Source organism: Bubalus bubalis, chromosome 16, assembly GCF_019923935.1.
Source record: "Bubalus bubalis isolate 160015118507 breed Murrah chromosome 16, NDDB_SH_1, whole genome shotgun sequence".
Classification (NCBI taxonomy): Eukaryota; Metazoa; Chordata; class Mammalia; order Artiodactyla; family Bovidae; genus Bubalus; species Bubalus bubalis.
This window is the reverse complement of record NC_059172.1, coordinates 46,837,213-46,864,384: the sequence shown is the minus strand read 5'-3', so window position 1 is coordinate 46,864,384 and position 27,172 is coordinate 46,837,213. Positions and strand designations below refer to the sequence as shown.

The following is a 27,172-nucleotide window of genomic DNA, read 5'->3' as shown; positions in this document are numbered from 1 at the left end:
GCTCTCTCTCATACTCATTTTTAATTTTTATAGTCTCTGCTTTAACACAATCTGTTTTAGGTGACAGTCATCAACTTTTACTCCTAACTGAGCTGAATCAGAGGGCATTTACCACACTAGACATTTCTATCTATGCATTAGCTGATGATCAATATATAGTCAACATAGCTCATTCTATATATTCAGCAAAATATTTCTTATTTTAATATAATTTCTTTTCAAAGGCATCAAGAAAATCTTTAAAAATTCCTGATTTATATCTCATGTCACAAACATTGAGGAAAGTGACACAATTTCACAACTTCTTAGAAGTAAGAATAAATCAGTGTCATACTAGTTGACTACTATAAAATATTATTTATTTTAAATCCATAAAGGTTTTAAAATTATTGTAAGCGTTTAAATATTTGGAAAAACCAAAATGCAATTTTCAGACTTCCCTGGTGGTCCAGTGGTTAAGCAGCCACCTGCTAAAGCAGTGGATACGGGTTTGATTTCTGGTCTAGGGAGATCCCACATGCCTTGGGGCAACTAAACCCATGCACCACAACTACTGAAGCCCAAGTGCCCCAGGGTCTGTGCTCTGTGACAAGAGAAGCCTGCGCAGTGCAAGTAGAGAGTAGCCCCCGCTCACTGCAATGAGAGAAAGTCTGCAAGCAGCGAGGAAGACCGAGCGCAGCCAATAGTAAGTAAAAAAAAAAAAAAATTCTCTTCTCAGTTATAATGACATACTTGGCAAATCTGTCCCTCACATGCACTTGTTGTTCAGTCACTCAGTTGTGTCTGACTTTTTGCGACTCCATGAGTTGCATCACACCAGGCTTCCCTGTCCTTCACTATCTCCTGGAGCACGGGGCATCAGTATACTGGGCACCAATAAATCAGGAAGCAAAACTCCAAGGCAACTAGACTGAGTTCGAATTCAGGAGCCAGGTGGTTCCTTTATGTGAGTAAGACGCTGGACACAGAAAAAGGGTGCTTTGATTCGCAGGAGACAGACATCAACTCAGAGGAAAGTCTGCCAATCAAAGTACCAGAGCATTATAAACCCCTTTCACACCACAGAATTTTGCCAAGACACTCATGTTGAAGGAAGTCACACCTGGTGTAATACTGTATTTTCCAATATAACTAAGGAATGGAAACAAATAGCAAATATAATTTATGCAGCAAATATAACTGAAAAGGGCATGTTGAACAACTGCAGGTGAAAAGACATAGAGTTCCCCACTTCAGCACACTAGTCTTGACGCCAGAAAGTGAGGCTTGGTTGCAGACAAAGGATCAGAATGATGTCAGAGACACAGCTTACACTAGCGAGACAAACCCAAATGCTTCAAGAGATTCTAGGTTCACCTCCAACAATACTTGTATCAGACCAACAACCTGCGAAGAACAACTAGAGAAGTCAGATAAGACACAACGAAACAACTTGGTTTAAAGTGCTGGAGAGCTCTCAGTGCAGCCAGGACTTGGAGGCTGAGGTCAGGGAGAGAAGGGAAATGCACAGAAGTGAGTCAGATATTCCGAGCTGCTTTCCCCCTCCAGGCACTGGGTGTTTCCTCAGTCATACAAAGCTGAGAGGCTGAGAAGCTGAGCAGAACTTCTGGCAATCTCACAGGACTGCAGACGAAAAATAAACCAACATCCTGGAGGGAAAGGTGGGAGAGAGAAGGGAGCCCCCCGGTCGGTGCTGCCTTCCTTCTGTGGTAGTTGCTGATTTGTAAAGGTCACAGTATAGAAAGCTTGCAAATCTGAGTAGAAGGGAGGAGCCAAGAGGTTGAACAGAGCTTTCAGCAGCCTCATATTGCAAGAAGATTCAACCAGAAGGCATGAAGGTCCCCAGGCTTTCAGTTAGGGCCTCAGAAGAGCTACACTCTCAGAGCTGGGGTGAACCATAACTAAAGCAGCTCTCACAAAGGCTGACATTCAACTTCACAACCGTCCAACTCAAGACGATTAAAGTGATCTGCCCTACTCTAATTGCCCGCTCCAAGTAGAAGTAGACCTGTGAAGGAAGGCAATGTCATCCAGAGTCTGTGCAATTGTTCATACACAATGTCTGACATTCAGTAAAAAGATTATCAGATGTATAAGGAAATGATCAAAGAAAAAAGACAACAGAATAAGATCCAGATATTATAGTTCTCAAAACTAGATTTTAACAAAAACAGTGATTCATATGTTTCAGAAGCAGAAATTGTAATAGAAAATGTTAACAACAAACTGAAATTTGTAGAAAGGAATTGAGTGAAAATTCTAGAACTGACAAATATGATAACTGGAATTAAGAACTAACAGGTTTAAGGGTTAGCTTAGGCCAGAAGAAGAGAGGATTAGGGGATATACAGACTAAAGTCTGGAAGGAAAAGAGATGGAGCTTATAAGGAAAAAAGCCTAAGAAACATATAAGAAATGATGGCAAAATTTAACATGTATGTAATTGGAGTCCCAGATAAAGGGGAGAGAGAAAGTTTGGGTAGAATCAATCTTTGAAGAAATACTTGTCAGAATTTTCCCAAACTGACAAGAGATATGAAACCACGGATTCAAAAAGTGTTACGAAACCCCCAAAGAACAAATTAAATATATACAAACAAAATGACATCTCAGCATATAGTATAAGTACTTAAAACCAGAGACAAAGATAAAATCTTAAATATAGCCATAGAAAAAGACATATTAACTTCACAGGAGCAAAGTGAGACTGACATCTGACTTCTCAATGAAAGTCAGTGACCGAGGAATCACGTTTTTAAATACCAAAAGAAAAATAGCTGCCAACTTAGTTTTTAAAAAAGAACCTTTAAAAACAAAGGCATTGAACCTGGACTGGCAATCTGTTTCACATATAATAATATACATGTTTCAATGCTATTCTCTCAGATAATATTCACATATTATCACATGTGAAACAGATCGCCAGTCCAGGTTTGATGCATGAGACAGGGTGCTCAGGGCTGATGCACTGGGACAACCCAGAGGGATGAGATGGGGAAGGAGGTGGGAGGGGGTTCAGGATGGGGAACACATGTACCCCCATGGCAGATTCAGGTCAATGTATGGCAAAAACCACTACAATATTGTAAAGTAATTAGCCTCCAATTAAAAAAAAAAAAAACACAAAGGCAAAAGAAAGACATTTCCAGACAAACACAAACTGAGGGAATTTTTGCTTACAAATTCTCTTTAAAAGCAATGCTAATTTTTAATAGTTTTTCTCCTGTAATTGTGGTCTAATCTTACTGCATTGTGGTCAGAAAAGATGCTTGGAATGATTTCAATTTTTTTTAAATTTACCAAGGCTAGATTTATGATCCAGGATGTGATCTATCCTGGAGAGTTTCCATGTGCGCTTGAGAAAAAGGTGAAATTCATTGTTTTGGGGTGAAATGTCCTATAGATATCAATTAGGTCTAACTGGTCTATTGTATCATTTAAAGTTTGTGTTTCCTTGTAAATTTTCTGTTTAATTGATCTATCCATAGGTGTGAGTGGGGTATTAAAGTCTCCCACTATTATTGTGTTATTGTTAATTTCCCCTTTCATACTTGTCAGCATTTGTCTTACATATTGCGGTGCTCCTATGTTGGGTGCATATATATTTATAATTGTTATATCTTCTTCTTGGATTGAATAAACGAATGGGACCTAATTAAAATTAAAAGCTTCTGCACAACAAAGGAAACTATAAGCAAGGTGAAAAGACAGCCTTCAGAATGGAAGAAAATAGTAGCAAACGAAGCAACTGACAAACAATTAATCTCAAAAATATACAAGCAACTCCTGCAGCTCAATTCCAGAAAAATAAACGACCCAATCAAAAAATGGGCCAAAGAACTAAACAGACATTTCTCCAAAGAAGACATACAGATGCCTAACAAACACATGAAAAGATGCTCAACATCACTCATCAGAGAAATGCAAATCAAAACCACAATGAGGTACCATTTCACGCCAGTCAGAATGGCTGCGATCCAAAAGTCTACAAGCAATAAATGCTGGAGGGGGTGTGGAGGAAAGGGAACCCTCTTACACTGTTGGTGGGAATGCAAACCAGTACAGCCACTATGAAGTACAGTGTGGAGATTCCTTAAAAAACTGGAAATAGAACTGCCATATGACCCAGCAACCCCACTGCTGGGCATACACACTGAGGAAACCAGAATTGAAAGAGACACGTGTACCCCAATGTTCATCGCAGCACTGTTTATAATAGCCAGGACATGGAAGCAACCTAGATGTCCATCAGCAGATGAATGGATAAGAAAGCTGTGGTACATATACACAATGGAGTATTACTCAGCCATTAAAAAGAATACATTTGAATCAGTTCTAATGAGGTGGATGAAACTGGAGCCTATTATACAGAGTAAAGTAAACCAGAAAGAAAAACACCAATACAGTATACTAACGCATATATATGGAATTTAGAAAGATGGTAATGATAACCCTGTATGCAAGACAGCAAAAGAGACACAGATGTATAGAACAGTCTTTTGGACTCTGTGGGAGAGGGAGAGGGTGGGATGATTAGGGAGAATGGCACTGAAACATGTATAATATCATATGTGAAATGAATCGCCAGTCCAGGTTTGATGCAGGATACAGGATGCTTGGGGCTTGTGCACTGGGATGACCCAGAGGGATGGTACAGGGAGGGAGGAGGGAGGGGGGGTTCAGGATGGGGAACACGTGTACACCCGTGGCGAATTCATGTTGATGTATGGCAAAACCAATACAATATTGTAAAGTAAGTAGCCTCCAATTAAAATAAATAAATTTAAATTAAAAAAAAAAGGCAGGAGAGGAAAGCGTCTGACAAGATTTGTGTCTTAGGTAGAAGAACACACCACTGCTAATCATAGCTAGATGGGAAAACTGAGGACCCTGACCCCACTGTTATCCTGCCCCCTGATCTCCTGCTGGTGTGTCCTTTGGAAGATCTCATCCAAAAGCCACAGAACAAGGGAGGCTGCTGATGGAGTCTAAAGAGGTGGGCCTCCTGGAATACAGAGCAGGGAGGAGCCGGGTGGAGGGTAGATCTGGGAAGGGGGTGTGGTCAGAGTCAGAGATCATGCATCACAATAAATAATGTTGTCTTGTCCAAAAAAAACAAAACAAAACAAAACAAAAAACACCAATGCTAAAGATGTAAAGAAATGGTCCCTGAAGGAAAATGGAAATGTAAAAAGAAATGAAGAGCAGCAGAAAGAGTTAATATGGGGGTGATGCTCAGTGAATATTGACTGTACAAAACAATATGAATTTACCTTTGCAGTATTAAATATGTGTAAAATTCATTATTTGGCAACAATAATACTTAAAGTGTTACTGGAGTAAGAAGAATTCAAGTAGTCTAAGGTCCTTGCATTGTCCTGGAAGTAGCAAAAGTATATTAGATGCTAACATACTAGACTCCAATGAGTCAGGATGCACGTTGTAAAGAATGCCAAACTCCTTAGGGGCTGGATAATAAAATAAACGTCTGGTGCAGGCCATACACCCACCCTGCAACAGACACTGCTGCTGTCTTAGGCCCCATTTTGGAACCTTTGGAGTTCACCTTAGTCCCACTTCTTTGTGGTTAGGATTGTACATTCTATGTACAATGTACTATGCATGTATATTTGCTCAAGTTTGGGGTCACTATAATTGGAAGGGATGAGTTTTAGATGAACAGCAAACCGATTTGAAAAAGAAAACCCTTTGGACATCGGTATAGAGGAAAACTTCATTTTGAAATCCCCAATCATGCTTGCACTCATGATCCCAGATCATCAGCCAGATGAGCACACCTTTTATATTGGCATTGACTCTTGAGTATATTCAGCAGAGTTCATTACATTTTAAAGAATAATCTTGCACCAGATAACACATACATACCTGTCAGTGCTTATTGGTTAAATGTATGCATTTATGAAACCTATGGAATACTTAGTACACCAAGTAAATAATCTCCTCTTCCCTATCCTCCCCTTCCCCTAACAAAAAATCTCAATAAGAACCTGATGTGTTACTCTGTATGGCTATTTTGAAAAAGATTCCAGTTCCCCCATCACTCCCCCAGAATGCTGCTTTCAAGAGCTGTGGTTCCCAATGAACAGGCTGCTCCAACATACAAGGATCAATGTCCTTTGGGACAGCATTGGCTTGCTAGTTAATAGACATTTGATTTTCTTTACCCATTGATTAATGAAGCTGTTATTTTGCCATTGAATAGGAAGATAATTAAGAACTACTATAACTGAAGCCGACTGGGAATGGGTTGTAGTTTGGAGAACTGGTGGTAGCTGTGGAGACAAAGAGGTGGGAAGGCTGGCTTTGCTTATAGCAGCCTTTCTGTCAGGGAACCTAGGGCTAAAGTGTTCTGCTTAATTCAATAGACACTTACTAAGGTATTATGAGCTGTATGTGAAGCCCTACTGGGGAGAGGAAGGGGGGGTGTCCAATGCAGAGCCTGGCTCAGCTGGAAGCCTGTGCTGTGCTAGTTCTTCCAGAGGTGCCCCCGCCTGCCCGCCCCCATGATATGAGGCAGGGGAGGGGCCAAAGTGTTATGCAGGGGTCTGGAAGATCAGAGGAGGCAGAGACAACATGTGCTTGGAACTAGGAAAGGCGTCAAAGTGGAGAGGGCTATGTGAGGCTGGGTGGAATTCTGACAGATACAGATGGGGAACGAAAGTCTTAAAAAGATGGAGAAATAATGAGAGGAAAAGCAAAAACAACAGCAAAAAGGAAAGAACTCAAAATTTCAGTATTCTTGATTTTTAGCTGTGTGACCTTGGACTAGCTGTGTGACCTAACTTTTCTGGGCTTTGCTTTTCTCATCTGGAACATGAAATCAATAATAACTACCCCTATAGAGTTGGTGTGAAGTTTCACTGAAATAGTTTAATCTGTCAGGAATCTATCATGCCACCTGGCACAGGGTAGACACTCAGTAAATGGAGACTATAAGCCACAAGAGAATGAAAAATAACAAAGACTGAAAGAATCATCTGCCTTCCTTCTTCAAGCCTTCCTCTTCTGAGATAAAGCTCTGCTTTTGGGGTTTTCTGCCTAAATGAACTGAGTCCTTGAGCCCTTTCAGGGTGAGCTCTATGTCTTTTGCACTTGTGTCTGTCTTCCTGATTCCCTCAGGGCACAGCCCATAATAGGTGCACAGGAAACCTTCGTGGAGAAAACGAGTGGATGAACATGTCCATTCTGCTCCATCTCCTAACCCTCTCCCATCACTTACAGTTTCCTGAAGGTATTACACACCTCTGCACAGCCTGGTGTGCCCTTCCCTTTTCTCTACCCAGCAAACTCTCTTCATCCCTTAAAATTCAGCTCATGATTGGTGAGGTCCTTCATTCAGGATGGAATTGGACAGAATGGATACTTCCTCCTTAGTACCACTTAGTACACAACTCTACCATAACATGCAGCTTGTCAGCTTGTAATTGCTCGCTCTTTCCTCTTGTAAATCTCACTGGCTATGTGGTGTCAAGGGGACGTAATGGGATAATGTGGAGGCAGAAACTGAGAAGCCAGCAGAATCTCTTCCATGAGATGGGGCTCCTGTGCCTTCTTTTGTTTGCTTATCTGTGTCTATCCTAAGGAAAAATTGATATGTTTACATAGTTACAGAACAGCTGGAAGCGTGACATATGACTTAACAATTTCCATAGCTTAGTGTGTATACTATGGAGTTTCAGGGACCATTTGATTCCTTTACTTCTCTGAAATAAGGATTTTAAGTTTTGCATGGGGTAGACAGCATGTTACAATACAGGGGGATGACGTGATGTGTCTTCCACACTCGGTCTTCTATTCCACATCTGTGCTTCTAGAGCCCGGCATGGGGTCTTCCCTCAGTGCCTCGCACACAATAGATGTCAATAATTATTTGTTGAATGAACGAATACCCTTGTGCCTGGTCACTTCCCTGCTCAGAAATCCTCAATGGCCGCCCTATTCCTACTGGTCTGTTTGTAACCTCAGCAGTGGCAGCCTGGTACTCAAGTTTGCTCATGAGGCGACCCCAACCTCCCTTTACAGGCCTGTTTCCTACTCCCTTATATCATACATCACTCACTGCAGGCAAGCTGGACACCTGGGAGGTGGCTCTTGGCTCAGCAGAGGGCATCTTTGATGGACTAGGAGAACTTGTTTGTATGGGGAATACCTTCATGATGAGAGAGCCGAAGAACTGAATGGATGGGAGGGACAGCCCACAGATGCTCTGACCAGGAGTGGGAAGTGAACAACACTTTCTCAAAACAGACCCAAAGATCAGAAGTAGAGGTGGCTGGGGATACAGTTCTCAGGACAGTTACCCAATTCAGCCAAAGGGCATGAACTGGCTGCATTCCTAACATGCTCAGCTCTTGAGTCCATCCTCACACAAACAAGGCAACAATAAAAATTGCTATCCTGGTGCTGATGGTCCAGCAAGACAAGAAAGGAGCTAATACTTTTTGAGCATCAAGACTTACTGAGTTTAATGCTGCTCATGAAATCTCAGCTCTCTGAAGCCAGGGAAGGCTCTGCTCTGTGTTCCCCATGTGCCTTGGACTTGACTTTTCTGGTCCAAGTTGCACTGTGTTGTAGTCAGCTATGTCTATGTCAATCAAGAGACCATGAGCTGCTTAAGGACAAGTATTTTCTCAAACATAGTGTTTGACATTGAATGAATGAATGAAGTCTATACAAGGTACATACACCTTTTTACCACTAGATGGCAAATATTCATTGGACAATTTACTCTAAACTGACTCAGCCACAGTTTGGTGAAAACTAGCTAAGTTTTTCAGTACATACAACAGGATGAAGTTTTCAGGGCTGTCTATGCCTCCTCTCTTGTAGCAGAGAGAGGAGAAAGTTCTAGAATGGAAGCCAGGTGTCCTGGGGCAAGACTCTGTGTTATCATTGGCATTTGGGCAAGTCACATATATTTCCCAAGCCTCAGTTTTATTATTTTAAAAACTCTGTGGACTCTGGTAACTTCAGATAAACATTTATTAGCATCTGTGATATTTTAGACCCTGACACCAGTACTGGAGGTAAAGATGATTCAAAAATACTCCTTGCCTCTAGGACAATGCTTCTCAACTCTAGTAAAAGACCAGTTTGTTTTCATTTTAAAAATGTCAAATCTGTTGCAGACTGTACCCACATTCTGATTTTTTAATTATTAGAGTCATTGGATGTTGTTAAATTGCTATTTCTAAATGTTTATTCTTAAACTTTGGGGCTTCCCAGGTGGTACAGTGGTAAAGAACCCACCTGCCAATGCAGAAGACACAAAAGATATGAGTTTGATCCTTGGGTCAGGAAGATCCCTTGGAGTAGGAAATGGCAACCCACTTCAGTATTCTTGCCTGGAAAATTCCATGGGCAGTGGAGCCTGGCAGGCTACAGTCCATGGGGTTGCAAAGAGTTGGACATGACTGAGCAACTGAGCACAGATTCTTAACTCCTGGATGTAGCACATCGCAAACTGACTGCAAATGTCCTGTGAGCAGGCCCTTGTCCGCAGGCACACACTCAGAGGGAGGCTCACACAGCCTCTGCAGGACTCAGGCCTGTGAATGGAGACAAGCCTCAGACAAGGGCCCTTGTCCGCGGGCACACACTCAGGAGGGGGGCTCACACCAGCCTCTGCAGGACTCAGGCCTGTGAGTGGGGACAAGTCTCAGACAACGGCCCTTGTCCGTGGGCACACACTCAGGAGGGAGGCTCACACCAGCCTCTGCAGGACTCAGGCCTGTGAGTGGGGACAAGCCTCAGACAAGGGCCCTTCTTTTCAGGGCATTAAACACTTACAGCGCATAGGACCACTATCTTGTAGTTTTGGAGGTGAAGGGGGCAGAGATCTGAGATCACTTCTGGAGTCTTTCTGGAGAAAGTTCTGGCCAGTCCTCTCTGATCCTGAAGATATGAGGCCCTCCTAGGCCTTGTGGCTGCCAACACACCAGATGAGGCTTCAGGCACTTTGCAGTCCTTCCCTCACTGTCTGGGCTTCCTGGATCTTTCAGTTTGTGGCCTCATCCCTTAGACCTAAGGCTAAGCATCAACTCTGACCTTTGCTTTCTTCCTTGGCTGTGATTCACACTTTTTCTCTGAGTCAACTACTTTTGGCCACCAGGATTAAAAATCTTTACCTCTGCCCAGCACAGTCCTTGGGACCGCGTCTTCAGTGGGATTTGGGGGCATACTGGTACCACGTGGGCCTGACACTGTGAATAGAGTCTAGACGAGCTCTTATCGCCAGGACAAGAATAATCCACCAAGAACACACAATGTACTTTCTTATGTGGTGTCTTTTAAATATTCCTAAGCTTCACTGTTTGGCTTATTTATTATTTCAAATCCAAAATAATCACTTTCTTGAACAGATATTTCGTACCATGTACCCAAAGACACAGTACAAAATTCTCATCCAATCTATCCTTCCCATCCCCATGCTCTCAGGTCCCTACCCCAGAGGCAACCACTATTTATAGTCTTACATGCCCTTCAAAAGATGTAAGGGTATATCTTGTGATACCACAAGTGAAATACACTAGAAATACTCTGCTGCAATCTCTTTTTTAACCAAATGATTTGCCTTGATCATGTTTAATCTCAACTTCTCGTTTTTTTAAAACAGGTCCCCTATTAATAGATATTTAAGTTTTTCTACTTTTTCTGTGATACACAGTGTTCAGTAGGTAGCATGCACCCACATGTGAGTATATCTGTGTATATCAGCTTCTGGATAGGAAGTACGAGTCAGAGGAGTGTGCACCCACAGAAGCGTGCCATCAGCATCGCCACAATTAGCGTATCACTGTGTCTGTTTTTTCACACTTCTGTCAACATATGATTATCAAAAGTCCAATAGATCAAAAATTATAGCTCTGTGGAATAAATATGCATTTCCATAATCATAAATGAGATTAAACATCTTTTAAAATATCTTAAAACTTATGCGTTTTGATCATTTTTAAAAACTGGTTTATTGTTCTTTAAAAATTGAACCATACGAGCTCTTTACACATTAAAGAAATTAGCCCTTTGTTTATTGTATGGACTACAAACATTTCCCACACTTTGTCTTTCACCTTTAAAATGCTTAAATATTTTCCACAATAAAAAACATGCTTGTAGTTTATCAATCTGTTCTTTTATGCCCTCTGAGCTTTGTGACATGCTTGGAAGGGATTTTGCTCTAGATTATAAAATGATTTCATCATGTTTCTTCTAATGTTTTTAAATCTTCCGTTTAAAATATTTAAATCTTTGATAAATTTGGACTTTATTTTGGTTTAAGGATTGAAGTATGGAGCAAATTGCATTTTTCCATGACTTTCAGTTGTGACAATACCATTTATAAAATAATTCATCTTTTTCCAAGAGACAGAAAATTATATCTTTTTCTTACACTTAATTTAAAATAAATTTGTGTCTTTTTTGACTTCCTATTATATTTTATTGATCTATTTATCCATATATTAGTGTCACACAGTTTTATTTAATGTAGTTTTATAATTTAGCTTTTAATATCTGGTTTGGCTAGTCTTCTCTACTTACTGCCTCTCCCCCACCCCTATCATTGTCTTTCAGACATTTTCTGGTTACTCTTGACTATTTAGTTTTTCATTTCCATAGAATCAGCCTGTTTAATTTTAAAAATTATGTTTTGGGGGAAGCACATTAAATATATAGGCTAAGTTTGGAATACTGATCTTTTTGCAATATTCACTTATTAAAGTTTTCTTTGCTAATTTAGATAACATCTCTAACAGGTAACATGCATGTGTACAGACAGTACAAAAGGGCATTTAGTGAAATGTGAATACCCCTTTCAGATCTGACCCCTACTCTCCCAGTTTGCTCTAGAGACATTGAGTTTCTGACATGTATACATAGAGATATTCTATGCATATAAAATTCTATTTGTGCAAATAATCATTTGGCTCAAACCCACCTGTGTCTTCCCCAGATGGCAGCTAGCTAGAGACACTCTTCTGTTTTTCCCCACCTGGTAAATATACCAGGGATCCCTCTATACCAGTACATATAGATCTGCCTTGCTCCTTAGGAGCTGCATGGTATTTGACTACATAGAAGCAGCCAGAATTTTCAATATGCCACCTATTGATGAAAAAATAGCTTCTTTCCATCTCTTATTTTCATAAACAATGTTGTGGTATTCTTCCTCACATACCTTGTGTGAGAATATTTCTGAAGGACAAATTCCTAGATACAGAATTACTATGTCAGGGTATAAAGAAAATGTACACACAATAGTGTAAATGCACTCATCACTACAGAACTATACACTTAAAAATGGTTAACATAGTATTGTGTTATGTGGGCTTTTTTGGTCATGATAAGAAAGAAAATGTACAATTTTTGATAGCTATTGCCAAATTGTCTCTAAATCTTGACAGTTTATTATTTCCCCGTTTAAATTTTGCCTTCTGTTTGCAATATTTTGGCTCAGTTGCTATAAAAATGGATTTTCAGGAAGCTAAATAATCTATAAGTTCTGAATAAAACCATCCCCCGTTTTTTCCATAGAGAGATTCTCAGAAAAATTTCCAGGGATTGATGATGCTCTGATGTGAAGCGGTGGAAGTCAGGAAATGCTGCTAAGAGCAGGACTCTGCCTCCTTCTAGCAAAGGCAGCCTGTTCCGGATTTATTAAAGAACAGGGATCACTGAATCACTTTGGCTGCTTGTCCTACTGTGATTTAGATTTGTTTGAAGACTCAACTGAAAGAAAACAAGAGGTTTCATATGACTGAAGTTCCGCCTTTCAAATGATGTTCTAATTTCTGTATCAAGTGTCTGTGACTGGGAATCTTTATTTAACTTCTTTCCCACCCACCCCTAGTACCACTTTATTCCTATCAACCACAAGTGCCCACTTACACACTCCATGGAGTTAAGCCTTGAATGAGGTTGTGAAGGACAAAAGAGGTATGGATAACAGTATTAATGTAACCCCCCCAAAATTAGGCACCTGGGGACTGTGTGCAGCAGAGTAACAACCTAAAGTTTCTACCCAATCTGATTCCAAGAAGGCTTGAAAAGCACTGCAGGTCTTTACTAAATGTATCTTGAGGAGCCAACAGAGGGTTAATTACATCACACAATCTTCTGCAAAGTGCACTGCTAAAAATTCTCTTTAGATGTCTCTTCTTTGAGAAATCAAATTTACTAAAAGTCTTCTTTGGACCTTTCTTTTTAATCTATATTTCCAATCCAAATGGCAGCTGCTCATATATGTCTCTTCTCACACTTTAACATTCTAATTCTGGCCCAGCTTACTGGCCTTACTTCCCCCCTCACTTCTTTTTCCCTGGTCTACTCTCTCTAGCAGCTTTTATTAGCAGTTTACCTCTCCTGTCAGTTGCATTCCCACCCAATGAAACCAAAGCATCTTCTTAGAAGATGGGAGGACAAGTGGATTACAAATCCTCCAAATTTAATTTTTTTGGGGTCCTAATACTAAGAGTACAATTGGGTCATACTTCAGGCACTGCATGTGTATTATTCCATAACCAATATATGGAGTTCATATCCTCAAGATTGCTGCTGTTGTTCAGTCATTAAGTTGTGACCAACTCTTAGCGACCCCATGGGCTGCAGCACACCAGGCTTCCCTGTCCTCTACTGTCTCCTGGAGTTTGCTTAAGTTCATGTCCATGATTACCATTTTGGAAATGAAAAATCTAAGGCTCATTGAGGTCAGGTGATCTACTCAAGGTCAAAGACTTAGGGAGCATATCTACTTGCCCTGTACTGTTTTCATGGCTCTTAAGCAGGTAAATGCAATGCAATGTAGGAGTACATGATCTTGACTGTGACCTTCACCACTGTAACCTTTCTCTGATCTCTATCTTTCCAAATCCTTATGTTTAGGTCTAGGGATATCCCCAGGTCCATCCTCAATGGCTGAACCAATCTCTAGATCCAGTATTTCTCATCCAATTGGCTTAGCTCTGTGTCCTAAGGTTCTATTGATCTCTGTTCTTTGTGCTGAGCCACTGTTCTCTTTAGTGCTCCTCCATGATATCCTTCCCCGAATTTTGGTTCTTGTCTGGGTTTCGATGACTTAGTCTACTTCTTGCCAATCTACTCCTGCTGCCCTGAAATGTTAATCAATTTACCTTCTACTGCCAATTCCTTTTTTAGTAAAAACTGCCCTACCAACCACTCCTGTATGGAATTATACTCTGTGATTCTTTACATGGGGGACAACTGCTGATTAGAGTAGATAGATATCTGATGCAGGGGGCACCCATGCACAGACTCTCCAAGGATCGATCTGTATTTCTGGTATTTCAACTAAGAGTTACCCAACACCACTCTGGCTATGAAAAGCCAAGGAAGAAAGTCATACAGCCACCATTTGTGGCCATGTGCAGTATAAGTAAGAGGAGATAGCAGATCTATTGAGAAAGGGTAGTAGAAGAAATTCACATAGAAGAGCATAGAAAAGACCATGTGACTCTAGGTGGTGGAGTGGGGTGGGGAGGGGAGGGCGTCAGTGGTTCTCTCAGCCTGATGTCTTCTGGTTACAGCTCTCACGAGGCTTTTTTGCACTCAGTACTAACTTGTGTTCTCCTGAGTTCTATTTACTCCCTACAGTAAACTTTCCTTTGTTCTTGAGTTAGTTTTAATAGGTTTCTGTTACTTACAATTAAGAGACTTCACCAAACTCACAGATACGGAGAACAAAGTAGTGGTTACCAGTGGGCAGTGGTGGTGGGGCAAAGGGGTGGGGAACGGGAGGTACAAACCATTGTATATAGGATAGGCTCAAGGAGGTATTGAATAACATGGGGAATATTGCCAATGTTTTGTAATAGTAAATGGAAAGTAACCTTTAAAATTGTATGTATAAAAACAGAGACTTCACTAGGCCACCTCCCTTCTTGGGTTGGGAGCTTTGTCTGCATTTCTAACCCCCAGCAGGTATTGCATAGCAAATGGGAAGAGCTCCTGTTCTGGGCTGCCTCGAGGCCTTGTTCTGGAGGTGGCCTTGAACTAGCTATTATGGGCATCCAGATAAAGCTGTTCCAAGGAAAAAGAAGAACATGTGCACAGGAGTAGAGTTGGAATGAGCTTGGAGTTTGTTGTGGCTCCTGTTTTATATGAGGGTGTGATTATTGTCCTCAAATAGTACAGGGTCAACTTTGGGATGGAGAGCTAGGGCTATCAGGAGGTGACATTGTTAAGCAGGGGTGGGAGGGGCAGGTGGGGGCAGGGGATGGCAAAGAAGTGATATCCTCCTTTCAGGCTGGGGACTGACCTGATGAAAGCGAACCTTTAGAATCATTAACTTTTGTAGCTCCTACAGGGGCTCTTCCCTTTCCTGGTGAGGAATTGGAGACCAAGAATGAAGACATGATAACGACAGGTAACGTTTAGTAAGTGCTTTCTACAGGGCAGGGTCTGCTCCAAGCACTGTATGCACATCAGCTCCATTAGTCCTCACTGCAACTCAGTGAGGTTGGCATATTATCATGCTCATCTCATGGAAGGGGAACCCAAGGCACAGAGGCTGAGAAACCTGTGCAACAGCACACATTATGCAACACCTGGAACTAGCATTTGTACCCAGGAATCTTGATTCAGAGCTAATGCTTTTAGCTACTATATGGTGCTATTTCTCACAAGCACTAAAAATCATTGGAACTCAATTATTATAAATAAAAGGTGGTAATGTGTGTGTGTGACTTTTTCAGTCAGACAAGGTAACGTCATAATTCATGGAAAATATCAGGAATCAGGCAATGGCTTCAATTTTAATTAGAGGAAGTGACCACTAGTTTAGAAAATCAAAAATCAGGAAAAATAAAAGTTTGGTAGGCATCTTTTGTCTCTAATGATTTAAAGAAGATGAGAAAAGAAAATTCTCAGACTCTTTCTACCAGTTTCCAGAGCCTTATAAATTGTTTCAACTTTAAAGAAAAAGGACGTCAGCTTGTTTATTGATTCTTGTGCCATAGGTGGTGTGGTAATCCTGGTGGCAGGTTTAAGGAATCCGCCAAAGTGAGGCCTCCTGAAGGTGAAATAATCAATGTCTATGTGAGGGTCCACCATTATCCGACCTCTTACAGTCAGGAAAGTTTCAAATTTAGAGAAATATGAAAGTTGGAGTGTTTTTTTTCTAGCATTTTTTTTTCATGAGTGAGTGCCCAGTGCATGGTTTTATGCAAGAGGCTGTTGCCAGGGATGCTCCAGGTCTCTGCTCAAAACCTGTCAACCCTCACCTTTAGCAGAAGTGAACATAAATCTTTAAGTTAAAGGGCTGAGATAAGAAAGGAAGCTACAAACAAACAAACCCAGCTGGACTAAGATGGCAGTGAATCAGACCTCCAACAGAGCCCGGGTCTCATTACCAGCTGATTTTACTATATTTGCATATTAAATAACACAACTGGCAGCCATGACTTGACATCAAGGACCAAAAAGGATAAAAGGGGATGGCACCCCAATCCCTGGAAAGAGTCCTGCACTTTCTCCAATGGATTAATGCATATACCTCCCCCTTATTAGCCTTGCTCCTCCTGCCTTCGTCTTACTTTTTAAAATTAAATCCCCCTGGCCAGGTGTGTGAGAAGTTAACTTGTCAACCTTAGCTCCCAATTCTCCATTCTCTAGCCCCTGAATAAAGCTTGTGCTGTGTGGCTCTCAGCTTACTCGAACCAGAACAACCAGAGTGGAAAACGAGCCCTCCTTGCCAAGGCAGAGCACTAGCGCCAAACCAGGGCACCGAAGTCCATATGACTTAATTTGTCATTTGTTAATGACTGCCAAAGAATGTTCAAACTACCGCACAATTGCACTCATCTCACACGCTAGTAAAGTAATGCTCAAAGTTCTCCAAGCCAGGCTTCAACAGTACGTGAACGGTGAACTTCCAAATGTTCAAGCTGGATTTAGAAAAGGCAGAGGAACCAGAGATCAAATTGCCAACATCCGTTGAATCATTGAAAAAGCAAGAGAGTTCCAGAAAAATTTCTACTTCTGCTTTATTGACTACACCAAAGCCTTTGACTGTGTGGATGACAACAAACTATGGAAAATAATTAAAAAGATGGGAATACCAGACCACCTTACCTGCCTCATGAGAAACCTGTATGGTGGTCAAAAAGCAACAGTTAGAACTGGACATGGAACAACAGACTGGTTCAAAACTGGGAAAGGAGTACATCAAGGCTATATATTGTCATTCTGCTTATTTAACTTATATGCAGAGTACATCATGCGAAATGCCGGGTTGGATGAAGCACAAGCTGGAATCAAGATTGCCAGGAGAAACATCAATAACCTCAGATATGCAGGTGACACTACCCTTATGACAGAAAGCAAAGAGGAACTAAAGGGCCTCTTGATGAATGTGAAAGAGGAGAGTGAAAAGGCTGGCTTAAAACTCAACATTCAAAAAAATGAAGATAATGGTACCCAGTACATCATTTCATGGCAAATAGATGGGGAAACAATGGAAGCCGTGAGAGACTTTATTTTTTTGGGCTCCAAAATCACTGTAGATGGTGACTGCAGCCATGAAATTAAAAGATGTTTGCTCCTTGGAAGAAAAGCTAGGACAAACCTAGACAGCATATTAAAAAGCAGAGACATTACTTTGCCAACAAAGGTCTATCTAGTCAAACTATGGTTTTTCCAGTAGTCATGTATGGATGTGAGTGCCGAAGAATTGATGCTTTTGAACTGTGGTGTTGGAGAAGCCTCTTGAGAATCCTTTGGACTGCAAGGAGATCAAACCAGTCAATCCTAAAGGAAATCAGTCCTGAATATTCATTGGAAGAACTGATGTTGAAGCTCCAATACTTTGGCCACCTTATGCAAAGAACTGATTCATTGGAAAAGACCCTGATGCTGAGAAAGATTGAAGGCATGAGGAGAAGGGGATGACAGAGGATGATATGGTTAGACGGCATCATCAACTTGATGGACATGAATTTGAGAAAGCTCCGGGAATTGGTGATGGACAGGGAAGCCTGGCATGCAACAGTCCAAGGGGTTGCAAAGAATTGGACATGACTGAGCGACTGAACTAAATGACTTAATAGGGCTTCCCTTTATGGATCAGCTGTAGAAGAATCTGCCTGCAATACAGGAGACATGGGTTTGATCCCTGGGTCAGGAAGATCCCTTGGAGAATGAGACGGCAATCCACTCAAGTATTCCTGCTTGGAGAATTGCATGGACAGGAAGCTTGGCTGTCCTGGGGTTGCAAAGAATTGGACACCACTTAGCAACTAAACACAACAACAATGACTTAGTAAGACATTTATGGCTTGTGTGTCAGTTCACCAATTCAGACACTGGCTGAGCACCTACTGTGTGTGAGACAGTGTATGAAGTGCTAGAGATACTTGGTGGACATAAGGAGGCAGGAAAGACTGAGTTGATGCAAAATGTCTCCTTCCTACTACAAACACATAGACATGTTAGACAAATATAGCAGGTGGAAGTTTCAAAAATACAAAAGGGAGTCTAGAAAAGGGAGTCTAGAAAAATTCCCTGGATGCCAGAAAGGAGGAGAAAAGTCTAACCCAAAACTGTGAGAGGAGCTGATGCCTGGGACTGGGCCCAGGGTATGGTCCCAGGAGTTAGAGGTTTTAAAATCATGCAGGGCAAGAAGAGGAGGTCTTAAGCTAGTGTTAGGTGACATGGGGGAAGACACCCCTGCCTCAAGCAGGATATTCTGAAGGACTCTCCTTTTTGTGAATGGCAATAAGAAAATCCTCTGTCAGTCATTTGGGGGGGAGGGGTGGCAAGGAAGGTTGCTCTCATCCAGGTCCTTGAATGAAAATTCATCTTCACTAAATAGAAGCCCCAGCCTCTCCCATGTGTAAGTGCAGGCCACTGGCCTGGCAGTGGGCAACCTGAAGCTTAGAAATGACATCAAAACTGGCGTGGAAAGACAAAAAATACAATCTCCCCTTGAGCAGAGAACACAACTTGAACATAGAGGACTCTCACAGGAGACAAAGAAAAATACCCACTGAAGATGAGCAAACAATCCAAAGTCAATCAAGGACACTAGTGATGGGGAAAGTGGGCAAGTTCAATTCAAAGGAACATTCGTCCCTAAGACCCTGAGGTAACAGAATAATCCCAGTAAGACAATTAGACATGTTTAAAATGGAAGAGATTAAAATAAACCATAATGAAGCAGCAGAATGAGTAAGAACAGAGCAGAGAGGAAAATCACCAAGTGCCCACCTTCCAGGGACACAGAACATGCTTGGGAGATGGAGAAGGAATGAAGCAGGGTGTAGCAGAAGGACCGCACAGGGAGCTGCAGTTGCTCCAGGAAGGGGCGCCAGACACACCCTGCCCAGAGGGAGGGGCCGGGAAACACGTGTCTAACACGTCTGCAGGGAAAGTGGACCCAGAGAATGGCACATTCAACAGCTGCACAGTCTAATGTCTGCATTTCCTCAGCTGTTGCAGAGATTCTCCTAAAGAATCTAAGTACATTTTAAGGAAATAGTAATTTATATATGTACCTCTCCCTCCCGATCTTTGAATCTCTCCAGCATGGAGACAATGTGTCCTTCATGCACATGGAGCCACACTCCCCCTCACTCATTCTTCTCTTGCCACACAAGTCTTCTCTCCGTTCTTCCAGGATAATAAGCTCTCTTCTACTTCTGTGTCTTTGCACATGCTGTCGTCACCATCTACAGTGATGTTTTCCTGATGCTTTTCTTTTGGGTCTCAGCTTAATGGGTACCCCTCACAGAGACCTTCCCTGACCACCTTACTAACAAGGTCCCTTCCTACTAATGTTTTTTATTTATTTATTTATTTTTATGCCACTCTTTGTTGGTTTATTTTCTTACTTTAATTTATAATTATTTAACCATTCCCCCCCCCCCCCTTGTTTCCTCCATTAGAATGTAGACTCCCTGAAGGCAGGGAATGATCTCATCGCTGCTGGATATCCAATGCCTGGCATTTATTTAGTAGGTGTTCAGTAAAATTATCAAATGAATTAATCTATGCAGGAAACCATTATGAAACAATTAACACTATACCCACTCAGAGGATACAGAGATGGAGAACATGGATTTCTGAACTTTGCAGTTTAGTGAAGGCGAGATATCAAACAAGAACTTGCAGTAAATGTGATGATGGTAATGACGGGGGAGGTACCCGGTGTTGTGGGAGCATCAGGCCAGGGGACAGATTTGCATAGAATTTGGGAAGGCTTCCAGGAAGAGCAACATTTAAGCTGAGTTCTGAAGTATAAACAAGAGTTCACCAGTTGAAAGGGAGCTGGAAGATATTCTAGACTGGCAGAAGGCCCAGATGTAAGAGACGTATGGCTTTTGGAGAATATGAAAGAGGTTTTGCACTGGTTCAGCTTAGAGCTGCAGCAAGCAATAAGATGGGGCCAGATCATGGAGGGTTTTTAAGCTATGATAAAGAGTTTGGACTTTTTTCTGGGGTCAATTAGGAGCCATTAAACATCCTAATTGGGAGAGTGGCATAATCCAATGGATATTTTATAAAATGGCTGTGGAGCAATGTGAATAACAGGAAGAGGGCTGGAGGCAGGGAGGTCAGATGGCTAGCGTAATAACTCAGGCAAGAGCTGAGGATGTTTTAAATGGAGGCATGGTACCGAGGAAGTGACCTGGAGGCATTTAGGAGAGAAGGCAGAAGAAGTTGGGATGGGGGCAGAATCAAGGGTGATGCCTAAGTTTCTAGCATGAATAACATGGTGAAGGGGGCACCATCTTTGGGTCACATACACCTTGTACACATGCCATAGATGTATACTTGATGAAATAAAAATGGTCTTAGTGTAACATTTTCATAATTATGAATATTCATCAGTTCACTTTCGAGGCCTGGGTCTGCCTGCAGGTGTGATCTACCATTCCCTATTGCCTCCATCTGTCTTGAGGTTACTCATCTGCGACCTGCCAGACCAGGCTGCTCTTGGTATTCCTAATCCACTGTCCCCACCAGGACCCATTTGCTTCTGTCTCCTGCTAAGAAGTGTGTCTTGTGCCCTTCCCCTACTATCTCTGGCCACAAGTGCCATGGATGCCAATAATGCTGCTGCAACTTTTCATTAATTTTCTTGGTGTTTTGTAGCTATAGGGACATTGAAATTTATGCTCAATAATATTATAGTTTCCCACTACTAATGGGATTATTATTTTTGTTCATTTGTGTTTGAAAGCCATTAGCATGAGATTTACCTCCAACAATATCTGCTGTGATTTTTAATGCCCTTGAAACTTGCAGCGAGTGATAAGTCTATAATAAGAGAGATGCTAGGAAGCATATAAATGTCTTTCTTGGGAAAAGAGGCCTTTTTATTTTCATCCTGGTTGGACTTGGGTTCTTTGATATAGCAGTTGGTAGGATATAAGGTATTAAAGGCTGAGAACACTGTGTTAGTTTGTAGATGTGTTCAAACAAGCTCCCGGTTATTCAGGGGACACTTTCATATTCTAGGAGGATTCATATTCTTGTTCCTTTTTTATGTTGTTTCTTACCTGGCTTACAGAAAAATAAATTGTGTGCTTTCAGGGAACAATATTTAGAACCATGAGTTGCTTGAAAGCAAAGGGACCCTGAAATCACTTTATCTGTCTGACTTTTCTAGGAGCTGGGCTGCTGGATGCACTGCTGAGCAGAGCTATGGAAACAGGCTTATTTCAGAGGCTGGAGAGGGGAGTTTCTCGGTGGGGTGAGGAAGGTGGGTAGAGAGGGCCTGTCTCACGAGTGTGTGACCTGTGCAGATTGTTAGGGCCCTGTGCTGTGAAATTCAAGTGCCACCATCTTGAAATTCTTAAGTTTTGAACAAAGGACCTCCCATTTTCACTATGCCCTGCAAATGATTTATTTGGTACTAATGTAGGCTTTGGAGCCAGGTGGACTTGGGTTCAAGTTCTGGAATTCTCTAACTATTGACTGTGCCTCCGTTATCCTTATTAGAAAAACTGGGGAATTAATATTGTCTTCTCCAACTAGAGGTGAGAGCTAAAAGTCCATGGTTAGCATCCAGGGAACCTGACAGACCTTAGGACGTACTCAGTGGGATTTTTAACTTTCATGTGCAGTACCCATAATTAAATATTATTATGACTTAATGTCAGGAACACTAGCCAGCTGGGAGAACCAGACATTGTCTGCGTGTACAAAAGCTAATCCCAGGTGTGCTGGTCAGGAGCACACCAAGCAAAGAACATTTTCTTAAGAGGAGACAGAAGGCAGGAGGTCCATTCATCCATTGTCAGCCTTCTTACCGCTATGACACATGACTGATCATGTTCTCCAGCACAGTGTGGTCTCAGTTTCTCAGAAAACCTGCATGCTTCCCTTCTCTCCAGAAGTCCCTCAAGATAGCCAACGAGTGACACGGGCATTATTATGAAGATGCCCTTGATCTTGATCTAATTAATATGCAAACTTTAGTTTCAGCTACTATTTATAACAAATGGTTTTTCAACATATGACACAACAAAACTTGGCAGGCCATATATCACAATTCCATGCTTGAGAATCAGGACCCCAGACAAGGCATTTCCCCTCCATGACAGCCTGGACAGATGAGGACCAGTATGGAGCCCTTCATGACTTTGCAGATGAATGTGGCTGTGCTGTAGCCTAAATGAGCAATACCAGTGACAAGGCATGGCGGCCAGAGTCAGAGAAACACTAAGTCATTGGTAAGATAAACTCGTGATGAATAGCACACTATCTTGAAATGCTGGGTTAAACAATTTTTTCTGAAAATAGAGAAAGGCTTTAAATCAAATTAATGAGAAACATAAGCTAATTCCTGGGTGTTTTTGGATGCTGGGCCAAAAGAATTCCTCAGGGGATTATAGCAGGAATCAGGTGGCCTTTGCTGTATTCAGTTTAGGGTCTGTAGGAGCTTGGAGTCCAGATGGTAGACATCAGGGGGAAGGACTGGGGGCCTCAGCTCTGCATGCCCTGATGCACACACACACACCATGAGACACAGGGCCCCCTGCACGGGCTCAGGAGACGTGGGGCAGGAGCCCAGGCAGGGCAGCAGCCTCACAGTGGCCTGTGCTGGAAATGACCACATTCCCAGCATGGTTGGCTCTTTCCTTCCTTCCCCCTGTACACTTATGAGCAGTGAGATGTGGCTCGCTACCCAGCTCTCTGAGGCCCAAAGGGCTTTTGTGGGTAGTGATGGCCAAGGCTGTCTCCTCCCCACAGTTCAGCCTGTGAATGGCCTTCAACAAACCACAGCTCTTCTTTCAAGATCCCTCATCAACCTCTTTCTAGTGCTTTTGATGATAGATGATGGTACTTCCCAACGAATAGAAAAGAATGGTAGACTATTTCTCCCTTATCCCTCATTTTTGTGAAAGGGGTCCAAGATAATACCTGACTCCTGGGCCCGCATGAGATGGTACACTGTATCAATACATTAAAGATGCTTCAGCTTATAATGATTTTGATTAATTACTGACTAGTTTATCAAACACCTCAGGACATAGGGGCAAAAACCATCTGTCAATAAACAAATGTTTCTTTTTGGAAATGGTGATTTTAGCTTCGTGTAAATGTCACTCCCCCAACCCTCTCACGAATCAAAGCAACCCACCACACTGAACCTCAGGAGAACAAAGATGTGATATTCCAACAATGCAGCCATAGCAATAGCTTTTAGCACAAGCTCAAGAAACAACAAATGCAGTCAGGGAAGTTGTGAGACAACAAGACGAACATTTGTGCCTCTGTCTTCAACTGAACATAAGCACTCTGAAACTCAGCAAATAGATTTCACTTCCTACAGTACCAATTTTCCAGCACATTGTCCTATAAGTTTTGAGCCCCTGTGAAAGAAAGCTAAAGGATGCTTGAGGGCATGTCTGGGTTTTAGTCATTCTGGGATTATTTTTCTTACCTGTTGTCGAATTTCCTCCTCCATTTTCACTGGAGAGCCCAATTCTGCAACCTGTTTGACGCCTTCGCTCGCATATCCTCCATACTCCCACAGCACGTAATTCTTAGAGTGGGATCCGCCGATGATTGCAGACCAGTGATTAGCCCGACCTGGAAAAGCCAATTAGATGCAGGTATCAGTGTGGCTGTGGCTAAAACACAAGTCTCTTCAAGGATGGGGAGGTGTAATTGGACAATGATCCAACCTGGGTTGGCTAAGCACCTACTCTGTGTTAGGTCCTGTGCTATTCTGGGATGAGTAAGACAGTCCCTGTAAGCAAGTAAGTCTTGGGCATATGCAGACAGGGCAATGGGTAGATGTCTAAATAAGACACGGAGCTGGCCCAGAATGATGACGCCTGTCTGGAAGAATCTCAGAGAAGAAGAAAGTTGAGAGAAGGTTTATATGCTGAGCAGATTTGTAAGACAGAACAGAGAGGAACGACTATTTCTGGCAAACTCAGGAACATTAAGTCACATTGTGTGTTTGGGGAGCCATAAGTAATTTAGCATTGCTGTGTCACAGAGTGTCAAGGGGAGAGTTGGGAAATGAGGCCAGGGAAGTAGGAAGGAGCCTGCCCATGGAGAACCTTGTTCTAAATGCTTCAGGAGTTCAGATGTCATTTTAAAGGGTCTGAAACCATTGAAGGGTTCTGAGCAGGGGAATGACATGATCACATTTGAATTTCAGATAAATCATCCAGATAGCAGTGTGAAGAATGCATCAGTGTGGGCAAAACTGGAGTGTGGAGCTGGGGAGGTGGGCACCGAGCAAAAGGTAAAGGGAATGAGTAGGAAATTAGGCTTAATCATTCCTGGGAATAAGCACTGCTGGTTTTTGCTGGCTTTTATGTACCTTCCAAGGTGAGGGGCAGGCAGGCTAGCCATGTGAAAGGATGGGCGAGGTGGTTTGGATACAAGGACATGACTAGTCCACAGTGGTTTGCTGAGGATCACCCAGGATAATGACTGCAGTCATTATCCTGCAGATTATGACACAGAGGGAGAACAGAATAATGTCTGGGCAGGACCAAGGCAGAACTTGGCCTGAGGATTTTTCAAAGTTTCAAGGGGGAGAAAAGAGAGGAGAGAAAAGTCAACACCAACACCACATCAGATTTGTTTTTGCACATGATGAATATAAATACATATATATTGATTACTGGGCTTCCTGGGTGGCACTACTGGTAAAGAACCCATCTGCCAATGCAGGAGACATCAGAGACCCAGGTTAAATCTGTGGGTCGGGAAGATCCCCTGGAGGACGAAATGGCAACCTGCTCCAGTGTTCTTCTTGCCTGGCAAATTCCATGGACAGAGGAGCCTGGCAGGCTACAGTCCATGGGGTCACAAAGTCGGACATGACTGAAGTGACTTAGCATGCATGCACGCACACATGCATACTGATTACTGTTACATACAATTCGTTATAATGTTGGCCCAGTTGTCTGCTGTTCTTTGGCTGAGTTTTTAAAATCTCGAGTTAAGGAATATTTTTGGGCACAGCAAAGAGGGAAACTTGAACTGGTTGGATCCAACTGATGTTTGCTGCTTCCAACCCTCTGGCTCAGGGTGGGTAGACCTTTCCACTCTACCCCCCACTACTTAAGAAAGTGATTCTGAACACGCCCGGATCTTGTTCACATCTCCCACCTGCTACTTCCAGGGCCCTCTGGTCCAGGGGCACATCAAGAGCGTGGGCCCAAAGCTACCTGCCTGGTCTGCTGAGAGATGACATGATCCAGGCAGACAACATCACCATGTGAGTTTGCCCAGCTTCTGGCTCATTGTTTCCCATACATCAGGGAAATGCTAACACTGTGTTTGTCCATCGCATCCCTAGAGAAGACAGATGGAGGTGTTGCCAGCCATTTCTCTAATTTACTTCCTGATTGGGAAGCATGCTCTGGTTATCGTCTAGGCTAAGAGCACTGCTTGTGTAGGGGCAAGGGTCAGAATCAGTCATGACGTTTGGTTCATGGTATGAACACAGGGAGACCAGTCCCAGTATCTCACTTATCCCCCTGTTCTGTTTCACCAAAATATCCCCTTGTTCCAGACCCATTCTACGTGTAATTTCATACCTCAGTGGCTTAGCACATGCTGTTCCCTCTGTGCTTTCCTCCTGTCTCGGCCACTCATTCCTCTTTCCTGATTTACCCAGAAGCCTCCCAAGACCTCCCTAGAATGATTTAAACCTTTGTCTTTTGTCTCCCCTTAGCCAGATCACAGTTTAAAAACTGGAAGTATAGTTGATTTACAATATTATATTAGCTTCAGGTATACAACACACTGATTCAACATTTTCATAGTTATTAAAAAATAATGGCTATGTTTTTCTGTGCTGTACAATAGACACTTCTTGCTTACCTATTTTGGGTATCTTAATCCCTATCTTACCCCTCCCCTTTCCTTTCCCCACTACCAGTTTGTTCTATCAGCACAGATCGTATTTACGATCCCCACTCCATGTGTGTTCTCCCACTAGATTGTAGGCTCCCTGAGGAAGTCTGTCTTCAGCACTGTATGCCCAGGTACCCAGCCCTGAGCCTGATGCACTGTGGATGCTTAGCTCTTATTCCCTGAAGCATTTCATCCAAATAATCAAATACAAAGGTGGCAGTATATGTGCTAGAAGCATTGGGCAGCAGGCTTGCACAGATTTGATTCAATGTGATTAAATTCAAGTCTCAGTTCAGCAGACTTCCCAACTCCTACTGGGCTAAAGCGCTCAGCTCTTCTGCAGGCTGTTAAAAAATAAACACGGAACAACAACAAAAAAGAAAGGCCTGGTTCTCAGAGCCGGCAGACAGGGATTCAGATTCCGGCACTGACACTTACTACCTGTGGAAACTTGGCCAAATTCCAATTACTTTATTTCCCTGATTCGTCAGGGATGATAATGCCTACCTTATCAACCTGTTATAAGAATTAAATGCAATTTTTAACATAATGACATAATATATGTGCAATCACTGGCACACAATAGACTCTCAATAAAGATGGTTTCTTCCTTCCCTGGTTGTTTGGGAGGGTACAAAAATGAGTAAAATATGAACCTGCCTTTGATTCAATATAAGAGATAAGAAATACATAGTGCGAACTAAGGTAAGAGGATAGGAACAAGCACAATGGCAGGGGGATGAGGGGATGGGCCAGATGGCTCTTTCTGATTTATTCATTGGACTTCCATTTACTACGTGCCAAGCAC

General features: G+C 42.2%; 1 protein-coding gene across 3 annotated transcripts in view; it reads right to left on the bottom strand.

The window, feature by feature from the left end:
* Nucleotides 1-27,172, bottom strand: part of SPON1 (spondin 1) — a 363,430-nt gene that overhangs the window by 111,107 nt on the left and 225,151 nt on the right. For all 3 annotated transcript variants that reach the window (XM_044929565.2, XM_044929564.2, XM_006054443.4), the window contains one exon: nt 23,924-24,072. In XM_044929565.2, coding sequence (XP_044785500.1) covers nt 23,924-24,072 — 149 coding nt within the window. The remainder of the gene's footprint in view (nt 1-23,923; nt 24,073-27,172) is intronic.